This window comes from Pygoscelis adeliae, unplaced genomic scaffold (assembly GCF_000699105.1).
Source record: "Pygoscelis adeliae isolate BGI_AS28 unplaced genomic scaffold, ASM69910v1 Scaffold127, whole genome shotgun sequence".
Classification (NCBI taxonomy): Eukaryota; Metazoa; Chordata; class Aves; order Sphenisciformes; family Spheniscidae; genus Pygoscelis; species Pygoscelis adeliae.
Window position 1 is genome coordinate 3556451 of NW_008825208.1, and position 9256 is coordinate 3565706.

General features: G+C 37.2%; 2 protein-coding genes across 2 annotated transcripts in view; one reads left to right on the forward strand and one right to left on the reverse strand.

Moving 5' to 3' along the window:
- The window catches only part of LRRC19 (leucine rich repeat containing 19), a 6678-nt gene extending 4124 nt beyond the window's left edge, over nucleotides 1–2554 (forward strand). The window contains exons 3-5 of the mRNA XM_009328948.1: nucleotides 22–532; nucleotides 734–943; nucleotides 2229–2554. Of these exons, the coding sequence (XP_009327223.1) occupies nucleotides 22–532; nucleotides 734–943; nucleotides 2229–2554 (1047 nt within the window). The remainder of the gene's footprint in view (nucleotides 1–21; nucleotides 533–733; nucleotides 944–2228) is intronic.
- Nucleotides 1–8583, reverse strand: part of IFT74 (intraflagellar transport 74) — a 39625-nt gene extending 31042 nt beyond the window's left edge. Inside the window, exons 1-7 of the mRNA XM_009328949.1 lie at nucleotides 8467–8583; nucleotides 7893–8028; nucleotides 6867–6915; nucleotides 5777–5875; nucleotides 5550–5610; nucleotides 5028–5087; nucleotides 3895–3956 (exon numbers count right to left, since the gene is read on the reverse strand). Coding sequence (XP_009327224.1) covers nucleotides 3895–3956; nucleotides 5028–5087; nucleotides 5550–5610; nucleotides 5777–5875; nucleotides 6867–6915; nucleotides 7893–8028; nucleotides 8467–8583 — 584 coding nt within the window. The remainder of the gene's footprint in view (nucleotides 1–3894; nucleotides 3957–5027; nucleotides 5088–5549; nucleotides 5611–5776; nucleotides 5876–6866; nucleotides 6916–7892; nucleotides 8029–8466) is intronic.
- Nucleotides 8584–9256: the final 673 nt, after the last annotated feature.

Below are 9256 nucleotides of genomic sequence, written 5' to 3' on the forward strand. Positions count from 1 at the left end.
TCATTCTCTTTTTTTCAACAGGTCACTTGTGAGGAGTCTGGAAAGAACCTCCCTAATATCCCCACTAACCTTTTCCAAAACGTTACTAAATTAAGCCTCAAAAATAATAAAATCACTTTAAAAGATAGTGACAAAGACATTCTTCGAAGTTTTATTAACCTCACTGAACTTTATCTGAATGAAAACATGATTACTGTGCTGTATAACAACAGCTTCTGCAATCTGACAAAACTCGTAGTTCTAGATTTCAGCAACAATTATATTAGCACAGTTCATAAAGCAGCATTTGCAGGATTAAATCAACTGACAGTTTTGAATCTGTCCTATAATATGATTATTCAACTAGATTCAGACGTATTTACTTCTCTAAAAAGTCTGACAGTTTTAAATCTACAGTATAACTTTCTTAAATCTTTTCATATGAAATCATCTTTTAAATTGATTAAAATCATTTTAGCTGGAAACCCATGGACCTGCTCCTGTGACCTCCTTGATTTACAGATATGGCTAACTGCCTCCAATGTGACAATAGGTAAGTTTTGATAAGAGCAGCATTTCATACTTGTTTACATCAAACAGCCTTATCTTGTTTTTTTTTTCCTGATCTGGATAATATCCACCATCAACTTACCTACATTTTCCAGTAATACATTAGTTATCCAAGAATTTTTTTTTATTAAAGTGACAATTGATTAGCAATATCTCATAGCCTTTCCACTGCTCACATTCACAGAAAATGAAAACAGCACTACATGTACATTCCCAAACACCGAGGAAAAATTCTCCATCAAGACAGCAACTATCCAACCAGCTGACTGCAAAATTGAAAAAGCTTCTTTAGAAAACACTGTAGCATCCACTTCCACCATTAAGCTTAAACGTAGTGCCTTACTAACAGCTCTGACTCCAAACAACACCACTGGAAACAATGGAACACATGCAGGTAATACACTGATGTTTCGCTTTACTGCTTACAAGCTGTTTGATTTGCTGTTCCATGATTTCATACTGTTTTGTATTCCTACCACATTGTAATTCTTCCATAAAAGCCAGGGCTACAGAATAAGCGTATTTCCATGTTTTGGTAGACAGCACACACATTATGGTGAATCTTAAGCTCTACTGAGTAAGTGTTCAAAACGGATAAACCACACCTGAATTCTCAAACAATGCTACAAAACCTATGATGAAATTTCAAAGGCTTGAAATCCAGGTAATCGTCCAGATCTCTGCCTAACAGAACTAGGGAAGCATCTTTAAAAAAATTCAATTACTTCTTCCAAACTAACTGCTTTCTAGACGTAGCTGTCTTCTTAAAATGTAAAAGAGTGAGCCTATTAATTTTACTCCTGCCCTTGACTGTGTTCAGTGCAAAGGACACGTTATGTACCCATCCCATATTCTTTGAAAATTTCAGTGATAGTCTCCTTACCTTTCTTCACCTTTTGATGTTAATTCCATCATCACTCTGTAATACTCTAGCTTTTCTTTTGGTAAAGTCAATTTATTTTTTTCTTACATGCTATTAATTTTCTTCTCCACTCTTCCATACTGAAATGCTTTAATTCTTGCTTCTGCCTGAAGCAGAAGAAATATCAATCACCAGATATATATACAAATTGCAAGCCACCACTGCCACAGACTTCATTTGCTGTAGCAGCTATAATCTATTTTAGGACAGTGACCAGCACACAAAACCAGCTTCTGAATAAAGAGTACTGGCAACTACAGTCTATTGAAATTTTTATTATAAAAGAAATACAATTGAAAGGATATGCCAAACAAAAGATGTAATATTTTAGGGCGCAGACATCATCACCATACAGAAATTTAAGACTGGGAAATAGCATTTGAAGTCAATTACTGATTTTTTTTTTCCAAGGCCGAATCTTGGAATTTAAATTTTGAAAAAATCATTATTTTATCTTTTATATGTCCCCAGAACTTTATCTGACTTTGAAACTATTATTTAATTTTGATAAATATGCATGGTGGATTTATATTGCTAGGAAATATGAGATGTACATGCATTTTTGGGCTGAGTGATGTTACTGAGTCCCTAATAACATAGCAATAACATTCTATTAAAGCTTTGGAGACACTCAGTAATTCCCCCATCATTGTTTATTTTGGGTGTTCTCAATCTAACTATGAAAAAATTCATACTAGAGTTCTTGCTGGTATTCCTCATGAAGATGACTCTTCTTTTTTTCCTGTCTGTTTTAAAGAGTTACCACTTCTTGGCAAAAGTTGGACCTTCTTAGCGGGTGTCCTAGGGTTTGTCCTAAGCACTACACTCCTGATTTTTACTGCTGTAAAATGCCCGACATGGTATCGCTATTTGATCAGCTACAGTCACCGTCGTCTGGAAGAAAATGACCCAGAGATGTTTGAACAGGAGTTCTCAGCTGACATGAGTTCTTTTCCTACAGTAACAGATACAAACAATGAAGATCCCGTAGTAATATCTGAGGAAATTCATGCATTTGTGCCTGAGGAAGATGGATTTATTGAGGATAAATACATAGATTCTTATGTAACTGAGAAGAGTTAACGTCTTAAACAACGGATGATGAACTGACTTTTCAAAACTGTAGTACATTTGTACTTCCATATTATGCTACTTATGTACAATACAAAATGAAGCTAAGCAGTCCATCTCCTTTCATCTCGTCAAATCCGTAACAAGGTATTGCTGCATGAATCATGAAGCTGAAAGTGGTGATGTGCATGCATTAGTGTCACAACAAATATTTCAAAACATGCAAAAAATACTCATAATCCACCTTTTATAAAAACCTATGTGGTTATTTATGGCAGGGGGAGAGAGCTTACTGTGTATTGCTTAACATGAACAAGTCTTTACAAAGTAGCTTGTGAACCTGGCATAATCAGTAATGCTTTATATGTGAAAAAGTCCGGAAAGGAAAAATAATTTCTCTAAAATGTTGAAGCAGACCACAGCCAGACTGGACACTGAATCCAAATCAATGGTGTCACAGGTCAGTAGTCTATTAGGCAAAACTAACACAGAGAACAAAGCATTTGGTGGTTTTTTTTTACCTGAATTAGAAGAGCAAGAAAGACCAACTGCTCCATTCCCTTAAATGTGTCTACATACAGTACAACGATAAATTTTCATTACTGCATATCTAATGCCTTAGGTTGCTACTGAACCATGTTTTTTCTCTTCATATTTTCTTAACACTTAAAAATGCATCCAGGGGTAGAATAGACACATTTGCAAGCTGTTGAAAACTGCAGTATTATTGAAAAGTGAGTTATTATTAAACGGTAAATTGTTTTTTAAAAGTGCTTATTTATACATAAAATCTCATCATCGAGATTGCTCTTACAGGAAACAAGCAGGATCATATATCTCTTTCTCGTGCACATCTCCTGTCCCTAAATTAAACGTCTCAGAAACTCACCCTCTCAGCCTATTACTACACAAGCCATTCTCATGGCTTACAAATTCTTACTTGCAAGCACCTCACTGTCCTCAACTTCCCCCCCACTCACCCCTATCTTACCAGACAGGAATCTCAGTTCTAGTTCCCATTTCTGCTTGCTTTCCTGACTCTGCTACTCCACAACACAACCCCCGAGTCTCAGGAACTTGATAGCAGGTTGCCAAAAGACAGGGGTCTCCACTGCCACCTAACTCCTCCTGGATGACATGGTAAGTATCTCCACAGCAGTTACGGAGAAGAGTTTAAAGCTGGGAACTCCAGCTGCAGCCTGGCACTGATGCATCATCTTGAAATTGCTCCAGTATCACTTCTGGCGTGCATCGCACTGTTAAGGAACTACTGAATTAGATAACACCTCAATTTTGCCAAGTACAGTTATGATTTTAACAGCTTTGGGGAAGCATATACTTCATGTACTTACGCTTGTCTTTCTGTGAAGATTTTATCCACACTCTGAGCGTCTCGGTCATTCTGAACCTTTAACTTAAAAAAAAAAAGGTATTTTGATATAATATATAATAATAAAGATACAAGTTTTATGCACAAATTCAAAGTTTCCTTTAAATAAGCAGAAAGGTGCTCAGAATGCAGTAGAGGAAGGAGCAGCAGAGGCTGCCTGCTCCAGAGGGTTTTTGCAGTTGATACTGAAGAAAGACCTTCTGAAATTGCAGTCTTCCACTGGAAACCAAAGGAAGTAAGAAGGCACCTCTATGTGGGAAAAAGAAATACAATCAAGTTTGTAACAAATCAATTCACTTACTATTACTGTGGGATCTATTCCTGGAACACTTAGTAAAACACTGTTTAAGCCTACAAACAAAATGAAAATGTAACACTTGCAAAGCATTCTTCTCTTTATGACACAGACATTGTGACTTTATTTTTCAATCAAATGCAGGGGGAAAAAAAAAATTGTATTGACCAAGAAATACTCAGGTGGTTTTTCAAGCTACCAAAATAACCTTTTCTAAAACTAGTTACTTTTGCTTATGGACAAAGTGATCATAAGAAATGGAACATGCTTAATGCCACTCACGTCTTAATACTTAAAGGAACACTCTAACTGTGTTAGAAAATAAAGAAAGTAAAGGAAGAACAAAGCTCATTGATTTTGTCGCTGGCTGTGTGAGAGACCTATTTAATATTTATTACACTGGAGTCATTTAAAAGGCAGAAGACGAAAAAGAACTAAATTTCCAGACGTCCAGGCAGCTTAACAAGGCAGCGCAGTCTAGTGAATTTGCCTTTCATAAGGCTAGCGTTCTATGCTTCCAAGTCAAATAAAGAATATATTTTAACACTCATAATTTCGGTTGGGATGACAGCCTTCTCAAATCTACAACACAGAAAACTATCATGGGGCTGTTAATGTAGCACTTCAGACAACTGTCTCACTACAAACACGTTGCCAATATTATGGTTAATTTAACTGGAAAAAATGGGTAAGTTTTAAATTAGTGCTATGCTTTTTTATATATGTCATATGTTCGAAGCACCAAGAATGTAACACACACCATTTCACTGTTCAAATATAGCAAATGTCCTAATTCTTACCATATTGTAATCTCGAACCACTTCTGCCATATCCGTATTGGTGTTAAGTATATCCACAACCTGAAATGAGACAAGATTCCAACCTGTTATTGCTCTCCTTTCTTTTAATTACACGCACAAAAAAATCAGACAAATAGGTAGCAACTCACAAAGCACTCATGAAAACACAGCAATTTTCTGTTATTGCAAATGGAAAAAACATGATTTGGGAATCTTAGTAGATTACATGCAGTTTTCAGAAGTAATCGTCATTACATGAAGCTGTACAAAACCCACAAATAATATGCAGCAGTAATTTCTTAAATCCATATGCAACCGCTTCTCCTAATGTATAGTACCCTTTTTTTTTGTTTTCCTTAGTTTCCATCTTTGTCCTTTCCAATAACTGAATAAAAGGCAGTATTAACCAGTACATTTTTACAGAGAAATGTCAATAAAAAAGATGCTGAAGTAAAGCAAAATCAGTACAAAGTAAATGAGAGAAGGGAGAGCATTCAGTATCAAAAGCTGACAGCAGCGTACCATGTTGTAGTCTGCTAGCTGACCTTGAAATTCTTTGATTTCACCAGCTAAAGCCTCTGCCCTAAATACAAAACAAAAAGCCAAACTTAATATGGGAAAATTCGTATATGTAAAAATAAAATAATGAAAAAAATAATTATTTAATGTTTCCTTGAAGAGTGCACAATACCCGAGAATAGTCTTGTGACTGTGAAAGTTAGCACTGCATTAGCTGCAATACATCTCACCTTTTTTCATATGACAAATAGACAGATTTCTCTTGCTTGTACATTTCTTCTTCTTCCTGAAGCTTGTTAATTTCTGTTGTGAGTTCATTTGTTTTGCTTCTGAAAAAAAATAAACAAAAGAGAATCATTAACATTTGAATGTATCATAGAATCATGGAATCATTAAGGTTGGAAAAGACCTCTAAGATCATTGAGTCCCACCGTCAACCCAACACCACCATGCCCACTAAACCATGTCCCTAAGCGCCTCATCTACACGTCTTTTAAGTATTTCCAGGGATGGTGACTCAACCAAAACACATACAACTAAAACACAGATGTAATAAAACACAATTTCTGTTCTAAGAGATGTGCAATCAGGATCTCTTTCTCACATGCACTGTGTTTCAAATCAGTATTTCAAAGAGCTGGATAAGTGAGGAAAAAAGCAGAGTGGTTCTGTCAGATAAAATCGTAAGTAGTTGTTGGAAAACCTGGATATGGAAAAAAATGTTTTAATTAGCTTTTTGTCTCTGCTGGTGAATTATTCTCAAATGGACAAGAAAAAAAAAATATAGTATCATTTCACAGAATGTGGATATCATCCATACTTAAAATTACGTCTTTTAGGACTGATTATTCAATACTGCAATATAATCAACTGACAAAGTAGCGTATGCAATACAGTTTCCACAAGGCCTTGCCTTTGTCAGTGTTAGCTCAATGTATAATCCAAGTAAATCACCTGAAATGTACACTAAAAAGTGCTTAGTTGTGACACTACTTCTTACAAATGGAGCTATCAAACCTACCAAGCGTTACAGGTGGAGGCTCAAAATCACTGACCCTCCTTTTACTAACACTGTGGGAGTGCATTTAACTTAGCAAGCCTAATAACAAGATGTCAAAGGAATACATGTTTGGACATAAGCATAAAATTCCTTTCCTGCTACAAACTATATGCAAAATGACCTTAACTCTTGTAACAGGACAGATTTCATTATAAGTGAACACCACTTATCCCATGCTATTGTAAGCACAACAAACTTCATGTCAGAAAGGGAACAGAGCATTAAACCTTCTGCAGTTTGAATGTGTTGTTAAGACATACCTCAGCAGTCCAAGGTAATATGTTTTATCCATTATTTGTCTCTGAGGACCTGATAGAGGAGAATAAGATGACTTTTTGTTAGAAAACGAACTGATTTTGATGAACTGTAAATTATGAAAACAATCTGCAGAATTTGCAGGCAGAAAACTGCCATCTTTTCAGTGTTCTTAAATAGATTTTACCTCACTAAAACAAACAAAGGCAGAAATTAATTTTAGACTGTTGTGAAGATAAACATTACTTTTTCAGCTATATGAATAGTTACTATATAACAAAGTATTTTGATTATTCTGCAGTGATGGAAGAAGACAAGGGCAACGAGGCTGGTGAGGGGTCTGGAGAACAAGCCTTATGAGGAGCGGCTGAGGGAACTGGGGTTGTTTAGCCTGGAGAAAAGGAGGCTGAGGGGAGACCTCATTGCTCTCTACAACTCCCTGAGAGGAGGTTGTAGCGAGGTGGGTGTCGGTCTCTTCTCCCAAGTAACAAGCAATAGGACGAGAGGAAATGGCCTCAAGTTGCGCCAAGGGAGGTTTAGATTGGATGTAAGGAAAAATTTCTTTACTGAAAGAGTAGTTAAACATTGGACCAGGCTGCCCAGGGAAGTGGTTGAGTCCCCATCCCTGGAAGTATTTAAAAGACGGGTAGATGAGGCGCTTAGGGACATGGTTTAGTGGGCATGGTGTTGTTGGGTTGATGGTTGGACTCGATGATCTTGGAGGTCTCTTCCAACCTTTAATGATTCTATGATTCTATTCTATGATTCTAAGACACAATTGATCCTGTCCTATTCTTCTTAATGATTGTTAAATACAGCTTAGGCACAGAAAAGCCTTTTTCTTCTCTGACTGCCAAGAGAAAAGAAAATAAAAGAAGGATGTTTTAATCTTCCTTTCTTTTCTCCTACTCCTATCAATCATAGCTAACCACTCTGCAATTTATACAGCAATTAAAAGTTTTCCTTTAAAAACCTAAATATTTCTTTAAAACATTTGCAGACACCTTGATAGCTATTTTCGGTAAAAATACCTTTCATTGCAGTTTTCATTCCACTTAATCCCTGTTGAGTCACTGGACGGTCTGCAACTTTAATCTGAGATGATAAGACTCCTCCAGTAGTCGAAGAACCACCACGAGAACCAGGTCTTGATGTACTAGGAGGCATCTATAAAAACAACAAAACACAAACCTCCCAACCCTGAATTATGAATTTTTTATCCTTATGCAATTGTCAAAGCAATTAAAAATTTAAGTTAGTCTCTACACTGTTCCTGTAAGAATCTTTTAGTATTTACATCTCTTCAGGTAAACAATGTTTCAGCCAAATGTCCGCTGCAGATGGGTAAAAGATTACCTTCGAGCAGCTGTTCATTGTTCCCTCTGTCTGCAACATTAATGCTATTAAGGTCTCCCAGGTGAACTCTTGATGCAAGACTTCCTTGACTCCTTTCAGCCAAAATTAGAAAATATAACTCTCTACAAAATTAAAATCTTGAAATTCTTCCTGAGAAACTATCACACCAGTCATGGTAGTAAAAAAATTACAAAAAAACGGGTAAAAATCTAAATATATCAAAGTTAATGCTCAAGCTTTTTAACATACCCCTGTTCCCATTCTGGTTGCTGATGGAGTCCTTGATGAAGAGGTAGGCCTTGCAGTCAGGCCTATTCCTGCTCTTGAAGAAGGACGAGCTATTGGAGGTCTGTGACTGCTGGCCATATTTATTCCCTTTTGAACTTCTCCCTGGAAAGAATGATAGAAACAGTCCTTTAATTTGCAGAAGTTCTTTAAAACTACCCAGAGGTTGACTCTTTAAAGCTTAATTCTTCCCCCTATTAAAAGTTTAGTTTTCTTTAGAAATCTGCAAAGCACTTCCTTATTGAAAAACCATGGTACGAGACAGAGACAGTGCTCAGAAAGGACCACAGAAGGTCCATCAGTAAGGTGAGACAGCAGTCCCTCTTCAGTGCTCAGTCAGCCCTCGGTTTATATTGTTGAACAGTTAACTCCTGCTAATTCTTGTGGCATCTATTATTTCAGCATCTGCCACACAGAATTCAAGTCTCCTATGAAATAAACTGGAAGTGAACAGCAGTTGTAAATATCCATGTGGGTTATCTGAAGACAGTCCTTCAGGCATCACCAGTCACCAGTGCAAACCCTGGTTGCGCTACCCCTGATAAATCCTGGTAGCTTTCACCAGCGCCTTGAGGAGCTCCTCCCCAGCCGTAGCATACAGAGACAGCTTTTCGATCGCTGAAGCGGCCAGGCAGTTGCTCGGAGGGGCCTGTGAGATGGTGGCACTACCAGCCAAACAGGCAGGAAGTACCCCTGTTCCCTCGGGGCGATAAAAACCCGCCCCCAGGCAGGCTGAGGGCGCCCGGAGCCGGGG